Source organism: Paramisgurnus dabryanus, chromosome 10, assembly GCF_030506205.2.
Source record: "Paramisgurnus dabryanus chromosome 10, PD_genome_1.1, whole genome shotgun sequence".
In the NCBI taxonomy this organism is placed as follows: Eukaryota; Metazoa; Chordata; class Actinopteri; order Cypriniformes; family Cobitidae; genus Paramisgurnus; species Paramisgurnus dabryanus.
The window spans coordinates 14,400,231-14,424,479 of record NC_133346.1 but is presented as its reverse complement, the minus strand read 5'-3'; the positions used below and the strand labels follow the sequence as shown (position 1 = coordinate 14,424,479).

At 38.5% G+C, this 24,249-nt stretch overlaps 1 protein-coding gene across 1 annotated transcript; it reads right to left on the bottom strand.

Annotated features, from left to right (window-relative positions):
- Positions 1-615: 615 nt before the first annotated feature.
- Positions 616-21,583, bottom strand: ilk (integrin-linked kinase). The gene is made up of 13 exons (XM_065290704.1): positions 21,426-21,583; positions 18,191-18,463; positions 6,983-7,148; positions 6,684-6,779; positions 6,477-6,573; positions 6,279-6,362; positions 6,055-6,140; positions 4,993-5,102; positions 4,762-4,889; positions 4,378-4,499; positions 3,274-3,373; positions 2,956-3,086; positions 616-2,208 (listed from the first exon to the last, which is right to left on the bottom strand). Exons 2-13 carry the CDS (start codon positions 18,277-18,279, stop codon positions 2,059-2,061), a joined length of 1,359 nt encoding a protein of 452 aa, XP_065146776.1. The 5' UTR covers positions 18,280-18,463; positions 21,426-21,583; the 3' UTR covers positions 616-2,058.
- Positions 21,584-24,249: the final 2,666 nt, after the last annotated feature.

Below are 24,249 nucleotides of genomic sequence, written 5' to 3'. Positions count from 1 at the left end.
AGATTCTTCCAGCTATTTGGGGGTTAGGAAGAACCAATAAATAAAATAATCAAATATTTTCTTTAAACATTAAGCAGTGTAATTGTCCACGTTTGTGTACAACATGTTTCAGTTACACAGAATTATTATGGTGCAAACGACAAAAAATGTGATGTCAGCATAAACCAGGTCTTAGGAGGTTAAAGAATGTTAAAACTGCAATCTGTAACTTTTTGTTAAACAATGTGTTTAAAGCTATCACCCCCACCTTACCTTGATACACAACTGTAAGCTTATTTAATATAATATATAATTATATTAATTAATTAATATAATTAATTATAAAGCTTATTTAATGAATTGTAATGTTAACTGTAGAGCACAATTTTTTTTTTAAAGTCAGTTTGACGTCACTGGACTTTAACCCAAGTATGTGAATATATAAGCAAATCTAGAAAGTTAAAAGTTACGTATTGCACCCCACAAAAAAATCATATATATACATATACATATTCTTTGTCAGTCGAACCCCTTGTCCTTAAAGTAGCTTAAAGTAGCTTAACCCCTTAGATTTTAAGTAAATATTTAAATATTTTGATAGCACATTTGCATGTTTAACTTCTAAATACAGACACATTCTGCATGACCAAAACATTTTTATTTGTTCTTGTTTTACTTTAGCAAACGTTTGCTACAATAATAAAATATAAACAGCCCAAATCTCCAAAATAACAAAGAAAAGCCACATAATGTTTCATTAAAAACCTCAAACAACAGTGAGCATAAGTTAGATAAACAGTCTTGCTTGCATTATTACAGCTGTTGGCTTTAAAAAGGTAAAAACAAAAACACATATGCATGTCAAGTACATATTTCTTTTCGCTTGGCTTCCTATAACACACGGGGTAACTGAAAGAGGAACACTGTTAAAGAGAAACGAGGAAGTAAACAGATGTAGTGTTTAGAAAAGCAAAATAAAATAAAGTCAATCATGGGCGTTGTATTTCCCCCATGTTAAAAAAAAAACATGTATACAGTATCAAAATCTTTCAGACATTACCTTACAGCACCTAACATGCTTAACATGTACAATGCAAATTAGGATAGATGAGCAGGACTTGTTAGTTACATAAAAGGGGATAGAGCACAGGGTAAAATCATGCACTTATAAGGTTATCAAGTAAATACAGTGGGTGTATGTGTCAAAAAAAGGGCTGATATGACGGGTGTGATATGACGTTTAATGCATGTCAACCTGCGGCTTTAGAGTTCTCACATTTGATGTGAGATCTGTAAAAGGTTTTTCCATTAGCTTATGGTACCTTCTATAACACATCTGGTTTATATAACACGTATCTCCCTGCTCTGAGAGGGTGATACAATGGGCACTTTTGAATTTGGTTTATATGATAAGGCTTAAAATTGGCATTAGCTAATAATATTGCACTGCTTTTTTTAGACCATGAAAAAATACAGACCTCAGGCAAACTCAGTCTTTAACCTTTAGACTTTTGCTATCTGGGATGATCAGAGGAAAACACGGTATTAGACAATGGCACCATGCTCATAAATACTAACAGCTGATGCTGCATGCTTTTTGCATACAGCTAACACAGAAAGCGATATGAACCCCTCTTTGTTCCATAGTAAATGCCCCTTAGGTAGGACACACACATGAAAGCCACAATGCCCTTCAAAATGAATTGATTTCAATGAAGGAGTAAAGATGACAGAAATGGAATGGTTAGTTGAAAACGGACTTTACAGTACATTCACTGCATCCAACAACCATTGTTTCTGTTTAATGGCTACAGAAAAGAGGTTCTGAGAGAGGCGCGCGTTGTTTCATAAACACAATGAGAAAAAGACAGACCGATAAACACGTAAATGCATAAACACACGCCATTTATCCATTGCATATAACCATATATGAGTTACAGAGAATGTGGCTTTAAAATGTTCAACAGTGCTTCAATAAAGCAGAGGGCTACAGTGGCTTATAGCACTTTGGTGAGTGGTGAATTTTTAAGGCAATACTGTGAACTCAGTGTTTGGGAGGGGACGCCTCAGCAGGGTTGCTCATTTGTCTTGCATCTTCTCTAGGATGGGTACGATCATGTCAAATTTAGGCCTCTTGGCAGGATCCTCGTTCATGCAGATCTTCATCAGCTTGCAGATGTGAGGAGAGATGCCCGGTGGGATAGTGGGCCGCAGTCCCTCTAGTGCCACCTAGTGGAGAAAATTAGGGTGAGCCTCATGGTTGTAATTCTGCATTGGGTACAGATTGCTACTGATTATAAACTGGCTATGATGTTATCATTAAATTTTTTGCATTACAAAAAAATCTGATAATGGCAGTTAACGCGATACTGCAGCCAATTATCAAAATCACCAGTTATTTTAGTAAATGTTCTTGCTTTTTAAGCGTATAATATTAGAAAACAGGGATCAGGGAACAACTTCTGACTTTGAAAACCCCAAAAAGTGCATCCATCCTTCACAAAAGTAATCCACAAGGCTCCAAGGGGTTAATAAAGATCTTTTGTGGGTAATCGATGCGATTTTATAAGAACAATATCCATATATTTTACAATTTATTTACTATAATAACTAGCTTCCGGTAACAACGCCATCTTGGACTCATGTGATTCACCTTTATTACCCTCAGAATACCTTTATTAATCCCTTGGAGCCATTTGGATGACCTCTGTGAAGGATGAATGCACTTTATTGGGGTTTAAAGTCAGTTGTTGTTTCCTGATCCCTGTTTTCTATCATTATAAAGCTTGGACGAAATATAAATACTCCGAATGTGTTCGTCTGAAAGATGATGGACATATGTATAACGGATTGCTTGACGGTGAGTAAATCATGCAGTAATTTGTATATTTGGCTGAAGTATCCCTTAAGTAGTAACTCCAATAAAGTTCATCTTCTGTATTTGTCTGTGCAGAATAAGAGACTTAAACGACTCACCTTCATGCCAATCTCCATGTTTGAGAGGTCAGCGAATGGCACCTCTCTGGTGACCAGCTCCCAAAGCAACACGGCGAAGCTCCACATGTCTGACGAACGCCGGTTAATCTCTTCTGGCTTCTTCTGCAAGGCTGAGATGACCAAGGAGCGAAGAACAAGAGATATTGAGGTATCAATGGATCAAAAGCTTAGTTTGAATAGGAAATGTGGATTTTCCCCTTCCCTTCATGAGAAGTACAGAACTGAGAAGATTAAGATTTAGAAATGAAAGTAGAAAAAAGAGGAACAAAGAGTGACCAAGACAAATCAAATTTGTACCTTCAGGTGCCATCCACGCCGGAGAGTACATTCTACCGGGACACTGGAAAGAGAACTTCACATCTGCCATGCTTATCCTAGCAGTCATGTCTTCATCAATCTGTTAACATAAATTAAAAAAACACATTTATTAGGATATCCGAGCAAGGTTGACAAAAACAAAAATTGGTGCATTAGCAGTACAGTAATTTTTATAGTCATGTAGTATGAACTTGGATGTACTTGTATTTCCAACAATGCAATTGAAAATTTTGTTTCTTTTTTTGTATCACCAACAAATTTTACTCCACAATAAAAAACTTCTGTTTTTGAGCAGACACATATTATTTTAGCAGCACTTTTAAACGGTAGTCTTTATGCCCAATTCCGATTTGTTGCCTGTACCCAAGGGGGCAACCTTCCAAACTTTCTGATGAAGTCAATTCAATAATCAATGTATAATTAAGGGCGTGGCCACTTGACTGACAGCTGAACAGCCACTGCTGTCACTAAAATCGAGCGAGGGGGGGCGTGGTTTCAGCAACCAGTCACCTCAACTTTACCCACGTCCCACCTCTTTAACTATTTTTGGTTATTTTTGGTGATGCATGGCCAAGATGGCGACAGCAGGCAATGCCTACTTTAAGCTTCTTTAAGACTTACCAGTTCAATGTAAGTAAAGAGAAGAAATTCTAAGCTTACAAAGAAAGTCAGATCATTGCCAGAGGTCATTTGACACCAATGAGGACATATTTATGAATAAATCAAATCAAATGATTTTGATGAATAAAACCCTTAAAATCTTACTTACGGTCCCTTTAATTCAGCGTTTTCCACATGATTTTGTAAGACTGTGGGATCTTTATGTTATTATGTGTAAAAACACTTCATTTTGAAACTATGGTGGGACAAAATATACTCTGGTGGGCCACCACAGTTTCACTAATAATGTTAAACACAGAAATCTGTAGAGGGGAAGTTACACTGCAATGGTTTCTCATGCTGTGACAGCAAACGTGTCAAACAAACATGTAAATTGTACTGTGGTCAACATTGACCAATGAGTATCTATGAGAAAAGGTTATGAAAAAAAAGTTGCACGTTAAGTTTCTTTGTACTGCTTACCATGACGCTCTTGCTGTTGAGATAATGACGAGGAATCATGGGCTCAAGCGTGTGCAGGAAAGCCATTCCACACGCGATATCCAGACCGAACTTTACAGCCTGCGTCTGATCCACAACAAAGTCTGGATGGTCGGATAAGCAGTAGTATAGTGAGGAAAAAAGACAGAAGTATTGTGAATAAACTAGCAAGTTGATATCATGCAAAAAAGTCCCCAAACTCGACCTTCCTCTTTAAGTTTATTTAAAAATATAAGGATACGCAACTCCTTTCATATCCAGCATCGCACATTTATTTTTAACAACAAACATTGAATAAAACTGACAACAGAGACAGATCTCCATGGAAAACACACATGTTGTGACAATAAAATGTGATTTACTCACTGGTGCCCTCATGAAGCACATTGTAGAGGGAGCCATAGGGCATCCAGTGTGTGATTATAATGGGGTGAGGGGCGGGAGGGGCCTGACACGCCCCCAAAACAGGCAACACATTTGGATGAGAGAAGATTCTACAGTGGGGGAAACACAACAATGGGCACACACACAAATGAAACAACTTTATGTAGCTGCATCCATTATTTGATCAGACTACCAGTTGACTCAGTTTCACACCTCAGTTTCGGGTACTCCTCGTTGAAGTCACGACTCTTTCTGGTAGTCCAGTCTCGCACTTGTAGCATCTTGATGACGATCTCCGTTCCCTGCCAACGACCCTGCCACAACTATCAGAGGGAAAGGAGACATCACTGTTTCTATAATCAGACTAAGTTTCGTACAGTTAAAGGATAAAAAAAACAATCCAGATAATATCTCACCACCATGTCATCCAAAATGTTGATGTCTTTCTTTGTTTAGTCAAGAAGAAATTATGTTTTTTTGAGGAAAACATTTCAGGATTTTTCTCATTTTAATGGACTTTAATGGACCCCAACACTTAATGCAGTTTAAAAGGACTCTAAACGATCCCAAATGAGGCATAAGGGTCTTATCTAGTGAAATGATTGTCATTTTTGGCAAGAAAAATAAAAAAATATGCACTTTTAAACCACAAATTCTCTTATTCCTCCAGGTGTGTGACACGACAGAGCGACCTTACGTAATACGTCATCACGTCAAGAGGTCACTGAAGACGTATGCGAAACTACGCCCCAGTGTTTACCAGTGTGGAGAAAGAGGACTGGTCCGGCGTTGTTGTATGTTGAATGATATTAATAAATGTCTTTGTGTCAGTTTATTGTTTAAAATGGTCCACAAATGTGCATTTCATATATGTAACACGTGACCTTTCCACGGCATTACGCAATTACGTGAGGTCGCGCTGGCGCGCCACAGGACCGGAGGAAGACGAGAAGTTGTGGTTTAAAAGTGCATATTTTTTATTTTTCTTGCCAAAAATGAGAATTGTTTCGCTAGATAAGACCCTTATGCCTCGTTTGGGATCGTTTAGAGTCCTTTAAAACGTTAATTTTAAACTGCATTAAAACTGTTAAGTGTTGGAGTCCATTAAAGTCCATTAAAATAAGAAAAATCCTGGAATGTTTTCCTCAAAAACATAATTACTTCTCGACTGAACAAAGAAAGACATCAACATTTTGGATTAAATGGTGGTGAGTAAATGATCTGGATTTTTTTAAAGAAAATGGACTAATCCTTTAAAGTGGAAAACAAGCTCACCTCGCCAGAGTGGTTCTCATTGACCTTGGCTAACATGGAGAGCTGCTTATAGTCTATGCCAGAATGTTTGTTTAGTGTGCCATTACCTGCAGCAATGAGGAATAAATATAATGAACCCAAGTTATATTTAAGGATATTTAGTATTATTTTATACACCAATGATGATACTTTTTCAAACAAGTATTATGTAAATTAAAATCAGATGATCGGAGGAAGATGCTTACGTGGTCGTGTTCGGGTGGTTCCCTTCCAGAAAGTGTCTTTAAATGGAACTTTGGTCAGGCTCTGCCCCTGTTTCTCTGCCAGCTCTGATTCACAAACACAGCATTATTAGCGCACTTGGAAACTATCATAACAAAAAACAGATTTTTGAACTTTACAGTTTTTGGTAACAACAGCGACTCAAACTTCAAAGTTTTTACCTTTTAGATTCGCTGCAAGCGGTGGCTTGGCCTTGTCCAGAGGAGTTTCTCCATACTTGTTGCAGATGCTCACCTGAGCACCATTAGTGACCAGATCCTGCAAATAAGAAGAACGACAATATATTATTCCACGCAATGACAGTAAAAAATGAACTAACAATTGAACAAAATTCGTAATTTTTCCAGCAGAGGGCGCTGTGGACTTACCTCAGCCACTAGGTCGTGGCCCCAGAAGCAGGCGTAATGGAGAGGGGTGTTGCCGTGCTCATTAGTCGCATTGGTATCTGCTTTAAACTGAATCAGCTGGACAACATATAAACAAAATTTAGCAACCAAAAAAAATTTTTTTTATTCACTTTTCTTAAAAGTGTCAATAAGCTTTAAGTGCTGTTGTTATAGCTGTGCTTGTTTACGCCTTCCATGACCGTTGTGGTCACTGTGGTTGTTCAGATGCAGGTGTGTGTGTGTTTGTAAGTGAGTGTTTATACGTTACAATGTGTTCACACCTTGCCCAGAATTTCACGGTGGCCGTGGCTGGCAGCCAGGTGCAAGGGTGTGTCGTCCCCGCGGTTCATAACATTGATGCGGGCCCCTCTCATGATGAGCATGTCCACGACCCCTGAACGGCCTTCGCGGCACGCCCAGTGTAGCGGACTGAAACCGTGATCATCTCTGTAAGAGAAACAAAGAGAGAGAGACAAAGTCATTAGTATGCTGTTATAAAGTTTATTTTCTGAATGAACTGTCCCTTTAAATGAAGGCGCATTTTTGTCTCTGTGGTTGGTGGTGGTAAACTGTCTCCAGTCAGGCTAGTGATCCGGTTCTCAGCTGTCAGTCTCTATGGCTCTCTAGAGCCAGTTAAATATAAACTGTCGTTAACTAGCCCTTTCCTTTTAGTTTATGTATATCCTCCCACCCCCTCTCTGCGACACACTGTCCCGAACTATATCGTTTGATTTCTATTTTACTCCAGGATCCGTTCTCAGGCCCCATTTCCTCTTCAAAACCGCAGTTAAACTCGGTTGTTTAAGGCCGACCGTAACACAAAAGTAACAGCAACGCAGCAATCATTGCGCATTAGTGTTGCTATGGAGACCACACAGTACCTAAACAGATGTGGTTTTAATAATATCAAAACCACTGCTTCTGCTAATGACCTCAAAGCGCAACCAGGCGTGGGTGTATTATTATAAATAAAAGACGTTTACGTTTGTGGCCGATTCTCCTGTGCTCATCCTGAAAGCGATTCGTCTGAAAGTGTTTGTCTGCGGTCAGGCCTGGGTGTGTGCAATAAAGAAGGAAACATCTTGGTAAATAGTCCGGCCAGTAGCGAGGCTAAACTTAGGATAGCTGCTGAAACTTCTCACACGGTCCTGCTAGAACGGACCACACACACACACACGCGCACACTACTCATTGTCATCCATACTTTATGGTACAAAATAATCCAAACAGGAAATACAATATATAAATAAAACTAGGTCAGGAATTTAGGAAAAGTTCAGAGAAATGTTTTATTCAAGAATTAAATTTGTAGTGAAAGTAAGCGAAAGACGGAAAAGAAAAAAGAATGAAAAAAAAAACAATGCTATCTTTGGCAAAAAATACATTTTTAAACCGTCACAACAAGTCTTTATCATAAAATTAAGGAGCATGTGTTGAAAAACGGAAACAAGATTGGAAAGAGAGGAAATGATATTCCACGCTCTTTCTTCCACAGTTAACAGCACGGCCCTCTTGGCTGTTTTAAGTGAGCCCATTTTTTGAGCGAGTTAGTTCCTCTTCCTTGTATGGGCGTGCAGCACGCACTGTTAACAAACGCATACACATACACATACACAGAAGCACTGAGAGAAAAGAAACGTTGTGCAGATTTACAAACATACAAAGCAAGACAATGTAAACATTGACAATGGAGTCACACAGTTGAAGGATTACTTCTTGAGTTTGTGGTCATATAATAAAGTAGGGCTGCATGGTTATGACAAAAATCATAGTTGGCAATTATTCACCTTGATATTGTAATTGCGATTGTACATTGACGTTTTAAAGTGTTTTATGACTTTCTGTGAAGCATCTGCATTGTAAATTCTAAACATCCAAAAGTAAATAATATTACGTAATCACAAATAATTATGGGAGTTATGTTGTTAGTAAAAAAACGAATGGCTAAAGGACACGTCAACTTATCAATTTTAAAATCTCTGATTCACTGTATTTGTTGCTCAAACATACTGGTGAAACGCACACAAAAGTGAGCACAAATGGACAGTTGTATTTGAGGCTTTTGGCGCTTATGTAATTTCACCCGTAATTGTATTCCCGATTAGTTTTTCAATTAATTGTGCATCCCTAATATTAAAGAGTTGAAAATATCTGATCAACTCTTTCACATCGTTTAAAAAAGCATTTTTTATGATTTTCACAAAGGTTTAATGCCTTCCAGAAAACATTTAAACATAAATCAAATGAAAAAACAGACCATCAGCTTAAAAAAAACCCTGTTTCATTCTATCTTCATTATTTCTCTTTTTATCACCTCTCAAACATGGGTAGGTTTCTTCAAAAATACAACATTTTTAAGAAGAAGCTGAGATAATTGCATTTTGTGAAGGACTTTTGTTAGAGATCAGATTTAGAATGATGATCAAAACATACACGGACTTGTTACTGTTTTTGGATCAGTGGATGCTTCAGTGTTTCATAAGTGGGGTAACAACCTATAGTGGATAATAGCGGAAATATCGATTGTAGTAAAAACTCGTCATTGGCAGGGACAACCTATGCCCAGTGCTCTGGATGGTCAAAACCATCTGTGACAACAACTTATTTCAGTTGCTTAAGAGTTAAGAAAACAGCATTTAAACATGACTTATTGGGGTATAGTCTTACAATCTCATCTGACGGTAATAAAAGCATGATTTTAAGGTGCAAAGTACTGACAGGAATGTTCATCTGACAGGAAGTTTAGTTTAGTTTGCATGTACCATTTTTTTGGCAGGACAACTCCGGGTTCAAGGTCAGATATTATATTTCATAAAAGTCTAGTCTAAAATGGCACAGGGTTTCCCGCAGCATATTTCAGTTAAGGCGGCCCGCCTAAGCTTGAAAACCCTACTGCCTTAACTAACTTGTCAAAAAAAATTAAATAAAATTAGCTGCACAAAAGGCCGTCAAGTTCATCTCGGAGAACAGCGCGTTCGCGCATCACACCGCATGCGGGGACGCGCCACACGGCCGAAATGAGAAAGACGTGGTCCGGACCGTCACTGTCTGGAGGATAACTAGCCAGTTGATAAAACATCTCGGAGAATAGCGCGGACGTGCTTCACACCGCGAGCGTGCACACGCACCACACGGCCGAAATGAGATAAGACTTGCTCCGTCATGTCTGGAGGATAGTCAGTTGATAAAACACGTGTCCGTAAGAACTGTAAGTGGACTTATGTTTTGGGGTTATTCAAGCCTGTTATTGTATTAGTCTATAGTTCTTCTACTTTTAAAGTAAGTTAGCTGGTGATTTTGTTGTTTGAGCAACCTGCTAAGGTTTCACGTGTCTGTTGATTAGATATAATTGTTGAGCGCTCTTGCTCACTTTATTCATGTGCATTATTTACATGCTACAGTTACACTCCTTTAAGATAATGTTATTAATAGTGGGAAATAATCAGTTTTTACCCTTTTTGCGCTATCTATTATCGTTCGCGAGATGATCTACAACATCTGCTTTAGTTTGTGTTTATTAACCCTTTAGTTTCACTTCATAATGCAGCTATTCCCATTACAGGTATCTGTTAAAAATATTAAAATTCATTAATAATCTAGTATATGTTCATTTTTTTGTCATAGTTTCTTCAAAAATAAGTTTTATTTGAGTGTTTTAAAAATAAATATTTTATTTATTTTATTAAAATATTTTAATTTTCATCATGACGCATATGCCCCGCCCCTTTGATTGCCACGCCCTTGGCCCTGCCCACCCGACCAACCATACCACCTTGACTAACAAATTTTCTGCGGGACACCCTGTGGCATAGCATTTTTTTGCGCTTTCAAACCCCCCCAGAGTATCGAATCGAACCGTGCCATAAGAATCGAAAATGTAATCGAATCGAGGATTTGGAGAACCGTGACACCCCTATGAAAGACTATATTGAATAAGGAGATAAATCGCTGCAAAACACCATGATCTGAAAACATTTGGTTTGGAAATGTTGGTAAAGCTGGACACGCTGACATAACATTAACAATACTTATGTTAAAAGGAAATGAATCTTAAAGAGTTAAACATATATAACCCCAAATCAGAAAAAGTTGGGACACTGTAGAAAAAGGAATGGAATAATTTACAAATCTCATAAGCTTATATTTTATTCACAATAGAATAAAGATAACATATCAAATGTTGAAAGTGAGACATTTTGAAATGTCATGCCAAATATTGGCTCATTTTGGATTTCATGAGAGCTACACATTCCAAAAAAGTTGGGACAAGGCCATGTTTACCACTGTGTGGCATCCCCTCTTCTTTTTATAACAGTCTGCAAACGTCTGGGAACTGAGGAGAGACAAGTTGCTCAAGTTTGGGAAAAGGAATGTTTTAGGATTTCTGGCTTCTTGTTGCTCAACTGTCTTAGGTCTTCTTTGTCGCATTTTTTCTATGGGTGAAAGATCTGGGGCCTCATTTATAAAGCGTGTGTAGAAGACGGATCCAGGTACTGAAATGGCCAGCCTGCAGTCCAGGGGTCTCATTTATAAAACTGTGCTAAAAGTCTACTTATGCACAAAAGCCAAAAATGGCATACGCCAGATTCTCTGAATCTTTGGATGATATTATGCACTGTAGATGATGATAACTTCAAACTCTTTGCAATTTTTCTTTGAGAAACTCGTTGCAGCATTGGGGGAATTGGTGATTCTCTGCCCAACTTGACTTCTGAGAACTACTTTTTGCCTAAAAGCGCAGCTATGACTGTGGAATCACACTAGACGTGAGTTCAACGATTTGCGCGAGTAGATTATATACAAAGTCAATGCACAGACGCAATCAGACGTGTCCCTCGCGTGAGTCGATACGAGTGACGCGATATGGGTGGCGCGTTTACTACGGAAACGCGCAATATTCGCCTAAAACGTGTCTTTAAATATTTAACTCTAGTGAAAAATTTGCATGGCACGAAGTTAAATCCCACGAGCAATCTAGAGCGAGTAAGGTGATGCCCCGCGTTTGGTGTGTATGTAGCATGAGGCAAATGGAGGAGCATGTGACATGGACAAGATAACTTTTATTGTGTGTTGTGACGCGTGCCATTAAAAGATGGTGTTAATGCTAAGCGTGTCACATTTAAAAAACTTTTCCTCACACTAGTTTAGTATGCAGATAAAACTTTAAGTAGATCTAAAGTTGATTTCCAGAGAAAAGTGAAATACTGGGGTACTTTTTTGTTTGAGCATCTTGTTTGAGTGATGATGTTAATGGTACTGAACATGTGTTTTAAATGACATGAAATTAAAATTCAAACCACAAGTTAAAAAGGAACCATGAGTGTTACATTTGTAAAGCAAGAAAAAGTAAACAAAACTGGTTTTAGTGAACCAACTAAGGGGGCACTCATATTAGGGTTAACCCAACCAAACCGTGCCCAGGCGCGATTGTCCCCCCTCTCTAATTCCCCAGAAGCACACACTCACACTGAACTTTGCGCAATCCGAGCCCGGGCATGCTTTCATCATTAGGATGCAATAGTTTTAAAGCAACACCAAAGAGTTTTTTTACCATAAAAAAATTTCAGTCATTCATCCACTCGAAACAGGGTGAACGGCATTTTCACTTTCGCTTTGCAGCACTCTATCGGCCAAAACCACACTAAAGAAGTTTCCAACCGCTTGGTCGCGGTCCTGTAGTTCAAGTGAAAACTACAAAATCTTGCTTTACGGCAGACCTACAATCCAATCAGAGCCAGCTTTGCTGCAGTAGGCTACATGATTTACAACAATGGTAATGGACAATTCCGCTTCCAACCTGTAGGGGGAGCAAAGAGCAAAAACTCTGTAGTGTTGCTTTATAGAAAACAGAAAGCTCTTTTAACACTGGAACCCCTCGTTATGTTCAGTCTGTGTTTGTAATTGAGAGGTGTTTAGTGCACGATGACACACAGCCCTCTCACATGCCTATCATATTGATTAGTTGATCTGTCGCGTGTGCAGTCTAGACATTCACGTAACCCTGCTGCGTGCATCAGAATGTTTTAACGAAGGCAAATGAAGGTGAGGTCTCTTCTTTTGAACCGCACTCTGGTGCGATCACACTGCACGTTCTGCGCCTAAGCCCAAGTTAACTGCGCTCGAGCCCACCTATGCAAGCCGGCCAGGGCGCGATTAACCAAACCATGCCCGGGCACGGTACAGAGGGATCACACTAGTCAAACATGCCCGTGCATGGTTTGGATAGTGTGAGCGTGCCCTAACTCACACAAAACACAGCAAATCTGCTTCTAATATCCTTAAGTTCTATTCTAGAAAGGTAAAGCTGTAAGGTTTAATGTCTATTTTAAAGACACAGAGATAAACACAGCATTAACAGAGCTTTAAGCTTACTTTCATTTCTGCTATTCTACTATGATGAGCTATTCTGAACTCTGTCCAGACTTTGAATAAAAGAACAAAAACCACAAAATGTGTCAGTTCCTTAATGAGTCACAATTGGATGACAAAAAGGTCTGTGTAAGAAAATACCAAGCTACAAAGCAAACTGCTTAAAATCTATATTCATTAGGAATCAATCGCATAATGAAAAATGATGATGACAATAACATCTGGTATTGTTTGGCTGTTCTTAAGATCATTTACAGAGCCGTGTGTCCCAATGATTTATATTTTCCTTTATAATATTATGCACTAATGAATCATCCAACAGACCACACCAGTAACATGAAATTATAAAACAAATATGGTCAATTTTACACTGACTACAGATACATCAGATACATCAAACATTTAAACTTAAAATATAAATCCCCAAATATGCATAACTTTCCATTGAGAACATAATGTATATCTAGATCTATACATACAAGTCTGTTAATGTGTTTAAACCAAGTCCAGTTTCCTAACTGACATCTCATTATAACACAGCATAAACAACACCCGTGTATGTCTGCTATTTCCTGTCTCCTCCCTCAAACATGTAAGGTCGTGACATCTAAAGCCATGCTAAAACTCCACATGGCCTTATAGAAGAAGTAAACTACACACTACACTTTGAAATTGCCATTTATGTGAAATACTACCAAAAAGGCAGCAAACTATTACATCAGGCCAAACTGAGACAAAGGGAAAACCAAATCCCTTAGCTGGAGTTTTTCTATTTCGGGAAAAGGAAAACACTTTGAAATGGTTGAGCAGAGAGCGGGAGAAAAAAATTAAGAGTCACAGAACTGGTATGGCTCAAGTCAGCATGCTTTGGTTGGTGAGCTCATCGTATGGAAACTATTCGTCTCAACCATTTCGTTTAGGGCCAGACCGTTCCCTCCTCCAGTCTTTCTGAATCACGAATAAGACATACATAATAAATCTCATGTGTTAAGTCCAACCCAGACACACGCACTTCTTTGTGAAGCGTCTAATGTTGTTTGTTTATAGTAGTTGCGTGACATATAGCAGGCAGTGTGAGTACTAGTAAAACAAAAATGAATGGAATTTTTATATTTTTAAGTTTAGTGCTATTTTCACCCCATGTATGGTGATCTACTAAAATCAAATCATTTCCAAGTCAACTTGAGCACAGTAGTCAAATTCAAGCCACAGGAAATGCCTAGATAGTGATCTACTTCGGATGTGATGATGTGCCTCCCTAGTTTAAAGACAGTTGTTAACGTAACTACTCGCTGCCAGCAATTTGCTGATTTCGTGCTGAATCTGCGCCACCATCCATCCAATCTTTCCATGTGATTATTCACAAGGCTGACAGCAAGAGAAAGGGTTGGATCAGGTTACTTGTGTATCCTGGAGTTTTGCCTTCCAGACCCCTGCCGTAAAAGTACTCATCGGTTTTTGTACTTCCCAGCTGTTTTGGGACATATTAGCTAAGCAAGGCCAAGGCTGCTTGAAAGAGGGAGCTTGGCAGAGGTAAAGGTATTTGAAGTGGGTGCATGGATCAGCTCTGTGTTTTTCTTGCACCATATAGGGCTACAATTGATGTTCTGGTTTATGACACAATGGAATGTTATTTGTTATGCTTACAAGACAAAGACGATGACATGTTACAGGTCGTGATTCGTTGCGGAACTTGGGCAACAGTTTGCTTTTACTGTAACCTAACATTTTTGATGTCGTAAAAGATGCAAATTGATAATACGCTGATAAAACGTAACATTTTAGCTTCCCTATTCAAGCTTTGGATCACCTGCAATTAAAAATGTAAAATCTTTAAAATACTTATATACGTTTCACCGGACTAGGGATGCATAACGATTAATCACGATTAATCTATAGCAGAATAAAAGTTTTTGTTTACACCATATATGTATGTGAATTGTGAATAATTATTATGTATATATAAATATGCACACATGAATGTATAATTTTAAGAAAAATATATATTTATTTATTTACATAAAAAAGTAAGTATTTATATTTATATATAATATAAATTGTAACTAAATATACAAACATGTAATCATTTCTTAGATATATACATGCATGTGTGTGCATTTATCTATACAAGATATTATACACAGTTCACACCATATATATGATGTAAACAAAAACTTTTATTCTGCTATAGATTAAATGCGAATAATCGTCATGCATCCCTACATCGGACGCACCCGTAATGCACCTGAACCAGGGTGAACTTATGGTCTGTATTTATTTATCTATCGGTCTGGCTAGTGGCTAAACTGATCTTTGAAACAAATACCTCGTCGAAAATAAAATGTTTTGGTTTGCTGAAGACGAGGGGAGATGACGAGCATGGATCACAACAATGCAGAGAAGTTTGGCAGCCATTCAAGAATTTAAGGACCTGTAGCTAAAAATTGTATACATTCATACACAACTCAGTGTAATAGTTGATATACGCTGGATATGATATATGAACGAAGGTAACTGACTAGGCCTGAAACAGTCTATACCTGTGGTTATTAAATGCTTTAATACGAGCATTTATATAGAAATTGATAACTCGTAAGACCATGAAAACAAGCAAAACTTTTTCTGTTATAAGGGATAGGTCATAAACAGCTAAAGCAAAATCAGATTGGCACAAGTAGATTTCTGTCCATAACCCCTATCATGTGTTACATGTAAACGCCTTAACCGGCTTTCTCACAGTTTACGTGTTAAAGAAAAAAAGTCACAACGGAAGGAAGTGTAAAGTAATGCTTAAAAGTCTGCTCTCGACTCTCAAAGCAGTTAAGGGGGAAAGAAACTGTGAAATTAAAACATCATGTTACATTTACAGGTTATGCAGACATGAGAAAAAATTTCCCACCGGCTTTTTGATTGACTATGTGCAGGGTTTCCACACCTTAGTTAACTTTAAATTCAAGGACTTTTTAAGGACTTTCCAGGTCCAATACCCTCAAATTCAAGAACTAAATGGGGGGGGCACATTTCAAGTGAGAGCAAGGTTACATCGTGTTACCTTTTAAGATACATTGTTACAGTTCCCTTTCTAGGGAACTCACGCTACGTCACTGCTGTGACACTTTGGGGACGCCTCCAGTGGTAAGTGCGTCTGAATGTGTATATCAAATTCAACCAATGATGAGCCTTAACGACAAAGACAGGGTGACGCGGGAGCCCGGAAGTGTATCGCTATCTAAAATATATTGCCGAAGACGGCCTTACAAGGATGCAGGAAGTATGGCAAGGGAGACGCAGCGTATCGTTCCCTTCTCAGAAAACAACAGTTACATACGTAGCCCGAGACAATTTCATGTGTGAAACACAACTTTGCAAAAAAAGCATTTTGGTAAGAATCAACATTCGCATACAGAAGATATAAGCATTTAAAGAGAACAGTTTAGCACGTGTGCTTAAAGTCTAGAATTTATGATATTATCCAACACTACAAAGGGAAAGATTCAAGCACTTTCAATGACCTGTATATGTATGTATGTATATTTGTAAAAACTTCCCAGGGCCTTGAATCCCCCCCGCCCAGATTTATAAACTTTCAAGGATTTCAAGGACCCGTGGGAACCCTGTATGTGGTAACGTCACTGCTTGAGGGAAACCTGACACATCTCCAAATCTCTTGTAAATTGAGTTTTCTGTGTAGACGGTTTATTGACTTGCATGTAAACACATGAAAACCGGTTTCTTAAAGTTGATTTTTTTATAAATATCTGCTTATTTTGTGCATGTAAATGCACTCCATGTCTCAACTGTCTGAACTCTTTGTATGCTACGGCCAAATAACTGAATGAAATCCACAACACAGACGAACTGTGATAAAATCAACCCTCATCATCTTACTGCAGGTTAATGTTCGACTGTGCCCAGAGATTATAAAACGGATAAAAGGGTGATGAGTAAACTAAAGCACAAGACATCGCACAACAACAAAAAAATCTGAGTTTTCCAAAGTTTGGAGGGGGCGTGTCTCCAAGATAGTAATTCATTTGGATCACAACCAAAGCAGAATGCATGTGCACATATAAAAGACATAAGACAGATAGTTTTTACAACTCATTACAAATCTGCAATAACGAAATAATACAGTTTTCTATTTTAATATATTTTTAAGGAAATTTTAGTGTTGCTTAGGTCATCCAATTTTCTTCAACATTTAATTAACTAAGAAAATGCAATTCTTCTATACAACGAGTGCAAAATGCAAATAACCCTAAGTTTGTTAAATACACCATAAGGATTCAAACGTCAAATTGAGAAAATGCATTTAAAAAGAAATTCAGCTATACGCTTCACTTCGCAGCGCCTGAAATTTGTCGAAGCTGATGAAATTACAATTGCAAAACACCACGTGCCCTTTTACCGTACTCTTAAGGGCGATTTATAGTCGTGCGTAGGTGCTACGCCGTAGCTACGGCGTAGGCTATCCGTAGCCTGTGCGTAGCTCTGCGTAGCCTGACGCGCACCTCACAAAATTCCTAACAGCGCGTCGGACCTACGCGGACCGCAAGCTCTGTGATTGGTCCACCAGAACCCCTCCCGTCAGGTAAAAAAAACTGCGTCATAGGTATTTCCGGTTGAGACGGTGAAAACAAAGATGAGCCAAGTTGAGGAGTGATTTAACTAAAACTGCAACATAAGTCGCTGTTTATTTACTTACATCATTGCTGGTCTTCTCAAATTATACACAACAAGTTGCTATTTTTTTTTCGTTTGTGGGTTAACTTGCTTAGCTTCTTCTTCTGTGACGACTTCTGCTGCTACTGTGGTTACACGCGTGATTACTGCCAACCAGCGGTTTCGCGTGTCTTTGCACGTCGACGCGGACGGCGACGCACAAGTATAAATGAAAACCGACGCGGAACCTACGCCGTCGCTGCTACGCCGTAGGACCTACGCACGACTATAAATCGCCCTTTACTCAACCAAGACTCTACAAAACCACAAATAAGCAACCGTGAAAGTCTTAACAACCACAATAGTAAAAGCCACAGTAATCACCATAGCAAGAGCAAAGAATAAATCAATGCTAAATGACAAGTATGTAGATGCACACATGTGCACAATTCCCTCACCCTTGGTTAAGATCATTCTCAGTGTTGTCCAACCACAGGCGGACAGCTACCGCGTTGCCTTCGCGGCACTGGGTGAAGATGTCGTCCATCTGAGAACCCTCTCTCTTCTCAAACTAATGGAGTCGTTCGTCCCCTACCAGGAGCGTCCTGGGAGAGACGTCTGATGCTGATGTACCCGAAAGAGGAATCGCGGGATGACAGAACATCCAGCCAAGGGATGGGTGCGACGGGAAAGTCTCTTTGCAACCTCAGGGCAAGCGTCTGGTGTCTGTGCTGCAAAGACAAGCAGAGGGAAACTGACTCGACACTATTAAAGTCAACAGGGAATGTAGACTAAGTCTAAAGTACTCGGTTTCTAAATGCATGTAGTTCCTGCTTTGCAATGACAGTTCATAGTGACAAGGAGGTGCCCAAAAAAGTAGTCTAGTCAATATGACTCATGCACTCAGATAATGATAAAACAACAGTATACAGGTTTAAATTAGATATGAATTGTTATGAAGATTTAACATCATGGCTATAATGACCAAAATTGTGAACAATTTCTAGAAATGTAAAAAAAGTAAAGATGCAAACCAAATTTAAAATTGATTTTATATGTAAGTGCACTTTTCTTAGCATAAACATCAAACAAACAACATTAACATTAATCATGGCACATTTGAGGTTCAGATAAAACAAAAGTTGAGTAAATCAGATTTTTATATAAACCGGACAAATCAGCAAGTCATCTGTCTGCGTATGTTGTGAGAAATTGGGTGTACTTTAGGACCCATAAGTAAGCTGCACAACACCTGCGCTCACAGCAGTCGCCGAAGAAAACAAACAGAGAACAAAGGAGCTTTAAACTCATCAGATCACATCATTTAATGGGAAATTAATAGAACAGATGGATCTGTCTAAAGAAAATTAAAGGAGTAGTCCACTTAAAAAAAAAGGTGTCCATTGACTTTTCATATTAGGAAAAATACTGTGGTAAGTCAATGGGCCCCAACTTTAAAGTGGACTACTCCTAGTAAACACGTGTCGGTACAACTAGATTTCCCTAAATGTATTTTTTTATTAAATTCAGTCAGCGAAGCACGGTCATCTCAAACACATGGGAGCAGACATGAATGAATGTGTTTGTCTCACGTTACTGGTTAAATTGGTTGATGCTGGAAAGGCATTTTCGAGCCATGCCAGTGGCACGGTTAAACACTAATTTAAAAAATGATCCGGTAAGGGTTGTGCCGATAAACGATACTATCATGTATCGACGATCGTCAGATATATGGCCGATGGCGGTCTCATGACGAAAGATTATTATCATCACAGTTTCACATTGATATGTGCATTGCATGCTTTTCTCGCATGATAGGGTTTTGTGGGCTTCACTTTGTGCGAGATAGCTTGTAACGTGCGCGGATTCCTTCTTGCACGCACACTTTTCAGACATTTTCTTGCACTAGAAAGGTTGTTAGGCACACAGGGGTTTAAAACGAGCAAGTTTGTTCTTCCCGTCCCTGGCACAAAGGAAATTTCGGAGTGCCTGTGCTTTAATAATGATTAATGGTTTTAAGAAAGTTGCGGTAATGACAGTGTTGCCCTTATAGTAAATAAGCTTCTTTTTTGTCCACCAACCAATCTTTGTTGTCCACCAAACAAATAAATAAACTAGCAAGCTATCATGTATCGCGATATCACAGGCCGACGATAGGACGATCTGAAAAAAATGGAATATCGCCCATCAATAGCAGTAATACTAAGCGTTGGCCATTTTTATCATGTGTAACCATTCAGCCGGAAATCATTACAGCTCTAGCATAGATGGACTGACATGACAGGAAGTAGATGATGAAATGTTCATTTTTGGGTGAACTATTCCATCAGTTTTCACACTTTTAAACAGGGTGCAAATGGTATATCACTGATAGGCATTAAATAACTAAAGCGATGGCACAGGTCTCGGCCTGTTATGCACAATTTAAATTTTTTTCCTGAAATTATGAGAAAACACTCCCTCAGAAAACACACAGACCAAAACAGCTTTCTGGCATGACTGTGTGTTTCTTCAACACTCCCTGACATCACTCCAAATCAGACTTTAGTTAAAAAGGTCTTCGCAAAGACCTGTCATGCTCTTGAAAGCAATCTCCCGCTAACATGTCTGCACAAATACAGTTTTAATACAGAAATAAAAGAAACAAAATGTTACTTTCATTAAAAACAAAATAGAAAGTATGCACTGATGCAAGTGATCCATTTGATTAACTTTAAAGGTAAATGCTAAGTTTACTGTGTTGATATTATGAAGATGTAAAAGTCAAACACAGAGGCAAACAAATGTGTTCACTTGGCAAAAACTTGCTGGTTGCAGGTTAGTGGCCAATTTTGATTCAGTAAAATATGCACTGAATCATGAAGACGGTAAAAGTTAACTTTTTTTTACATAAATAAAAATAAAACAGATACAGGCCTATATTAAGAAAGGCTGTAATAAAGTTAGTTTAAACAGACAGGTAGGTGGTCGGACCAACCAACAAACAAACAAACAGAGAGAGAGAGAGGTATGTTCAAACAAAGTTGGAAAATTAGACAGACTGAAAGAATGACAGACAGGTACATATACATCTCTCTTATCATGTAGTTGTCTGTCTTCATATGTCCAAAACGGAGAGATAGGATGTACGTGCATACCGACAGGTTTGTAAATAAGAGAGAGAAAGACAGCTGTTCAAATAAATACTGAAGCAGACAGACGGATAACGAGATAGACGTGTAGTTGTTCAGAGAGACAGACAGTTAACGTTAATGTTCAAGCAGACAGACAGAAAGATGGACAGAGACATACAGTAAGACAGATGAGAGAGACAGCCAGCCAGAGGCAAACAAATATAATTCACGTTCAAACTGACAGACAGGCAGACTCGTACGTGTGTTCTCTCAGGAGTGATTGTGACATTAGCCAGGCAGCTAACAGGCACTCCAGCCAAAAAAGAGACCAGAAGACCCCCAAGTGTTTAAAAACCAAATAAAACAAACACAGTCTGATTCGTAACTAACTTGCCCATTCACACTAAAAGTTTTAGACACTATACATTCTGTCTATGATGAACTAGCTACAGTTTTTTCTCCACGAAGCTAATACGCTAATTCTGTTAGCAGTCATATACGCCCACCGTCATTCACTAACGTTATACGCTCAACACATTTCCTCGCGCCCTATCGATCATAATAACATTCATTAACTTACCTGTTTATATGACCGCTTTCAGCTGCACTGGACCAACAGTAATGACTGGGATAGTCCGGACCGACACTCTTCCTGCGTCCACACCCTACTACTGCCCGACTGTGTGATCTCCTCCCCGCCAGACACTCACTCATTCCCCGCAGAGAAGCATCACTGCAGCGCTCTCTGCCGGCTAGAGGGGAAAACATGCGCCCCGGGGCATGCTTTTCTTTCAGTGCCTGTGGCCATGAATGTTTTAGATAACATACAATTATGCATGGCCCGGTATGAGATTTTGGCGATATGATAAAGTAAAGAAAAAAATTAATGGTTTCACGGTGTTGCAATTGCAACACTTAAATGTGTTGTTTTCAAATGGCTGCGTATACAAACTTTTCAAATGGACACAATACATTTTATTTTTAAACAACATACAACAAAAAATTTTTAACATGTTAAAATATGGTAGAACTTCACATACATACTCTGGGGACACCAAAAATGTATTATATATCTTAAAAATGTCTTGTGAAATGTCCCCTTTAAGGCATATAATTGATTTAGGGGCAGCTTCCCTTACACGCCTTAGATTAATCCAGGACTAGGCCTTAGTTATATTAGGACATTTAAGAAGTTTTTATAAACATACCTTACAAAAAAAAAACAATACTGGTGTGCATCTCGAGACAAAGCAATGGCATTGATTTATGTTAAGATATGTCAGTACAAGGTGTTTTTAAATTAAAGGCGGAGTGCACAATGTTTGAAAGCCAGTGCTGATATTTGAAATCACCTAACCAAAATGCCCCTACCCCAATAGAATCTGAACCTTTTTTTGATAGACCCGCCCCACACATAAGCAACCCAGGCAAAGATGCCAGTTAGAAGACACGCCCATTACTGCTGATTGGCTACAAGTGTGTTTTGGTAGTCGGCCCAACTCCCTTTTCCAAAGCTTTTCAGAAATTGTGCACTCCGCCTTTAAGGCATCTTAAACAAGGATTTTAGCCTGGGACTAGGATAAACCCTGTCCGGGAAACCGCCCCCCCCTTGGGTTTATCACAGTCCCAGACTAAAATGCAGGTTTGAGTTGCCTTTATTTAAAAACATCTTGCACTGACATATTGTTACATATCAGTGCCATTGTTTTGTCATGTTTATAAAAACTTCTTAAATGACCTAATATAATTAAGGCCTAGTCCTGGGAAGGTGCCCCTAAATCAATTATATGCCTTAAAGGGGACATTTCACAAGACATTTTTTAAGATATATAATAAATCTTTGGTGACCCCAGAGTATGTATGTGAAGTTTAAGCTCAAAATACCATATTGATAATTTATTATAACATGTTAAAATTGCTGTGCCATTTATGGGTGTGTCCTTTTTAATGCAAATTAAATGCAAACACTGATCACCATAATGGTGGTTTGTTAAAATCGAAACTCAATTGTGATCCCCTTTTGACATCACAAGGGGAGCCAATTTTAATGCCCCCGTTTTTACATGTTTGCAAAGAATGTTTTACCAAAACTAAGTTACTGGGTTGTTCTTTTTCATATTTTCTATGTTGATTTCTAGGTGGTATGTGTACATTTTTGCGCCAGCTAGTGGTGAGATTGAGAATAGCAACCAACATCTCACCCCTCAATTTCAAAACACATATTAGTCCAGGCAAAATAGCGTTTTACGACAGACTAATTGTAAAATAATTTTTTTCACCATAGATCATTTCTATGAGGTGTCCAGAACAACATACTAAAAGTCCTAAGAAATCCTAGTTGAGGAAATATGTTAATTTCTCATCAATCCGAAATGTGTGTCAATAAGGCCATACTACAGTACAACCCAATGGGGCTATTTTTTTCCTTTACTCCTATCAAAATGAAACTTTACACAATGAAAGTACCCATGAAAAGTAAATTTTTTTGTATTACAAGTTGCTTTGAAAATTAAATTTAATATGCAAATGAGCTATACACTAATCGAATATGCCCAAAATACACCCAAAAGTAACTTTTTGGTATTACAAGTTTCTTTTGAAATGAATTTGAATATCCACATGAGCTTTACACTTATTTAATATGTCCTAATTTGCATAGGCAGAAACATCATTCATATGATAAATATATCGGCCCAATGTTCATCCAATCATCCTGCTGCTTTTAGACTGGCCTCTAACCTGAAAACTGCCTGGCTTGGTAGTTCCTGCCAGCTGTATAACCCCCACCGGTATAATCTTCAGGGTCACGGAGGAACACAAGCCTCCCCACCACAACAAGGTAGCAACAGAAGGGGAGGCCTTTTTCGTGTTTTTGTTTTTTGGTGATTTTGTTTTTACATCTTTTTTTAAATCCAGCCTGGATCCTCGACCCCTTCTCTGTGGCTCATGGTTCTGGCACCTCCTATATCAGTTCCTGGTTTGTTCTTTGCTTAGTTCTTCCCCTCTGGGTCATATTCATCTGATAAATCAGGCAACTGTGAGTTTGTACAGCTATTACCACAACATTTTCCACAAATGTTAGTGCAAGGGGGTCCATGTTTTTTGCATGTGCATCTCTTTGTGCTGCAGTCTTTCTTGCAACTACAGTGGACGTAACTATCAACTCCAAAAGTGCAGCAGTAAGTAAACATGATTTTAAATGGTATGGATCAATCTTTCTGCAAATGTAATGATTGAGCTGAAGTTTAGAGCTGCTGTGTGCATCATGCCATCCAGATCTGAAGCCTGGAAAATGCCGCTATAAAGTATAATGTGGTTATAATGTAACGCTATAGCCTAAAATGTAAGTGAGCATCTTATTTATGTATTTAATTTTTTTCGATTCAATTTTATTTATATAGCGC

Coding starts and splice junctions, on each gene's coding strand:
- ilk (XM_065290704.1), bottom strand. CDS start 18,279: ATGGACGACATCTTCACCCAGTGCCGCGAAGGCAACGCGGTAGCTGTC. Junction 4,890..4,992: donor GAGGAGTACCCGAAACTGAG/GTGTGAAACTGA, acceptor CCCCCACTGTAG/AATCTTCTCTCATCCAAATG. Junction 2,209..2,955: donor ACATGGAGATTGGCATGAAG/GTGAGTCGTTTA, acceptor TTTCTCCACTAG/GTGGCACTAGAGGGACTGCG.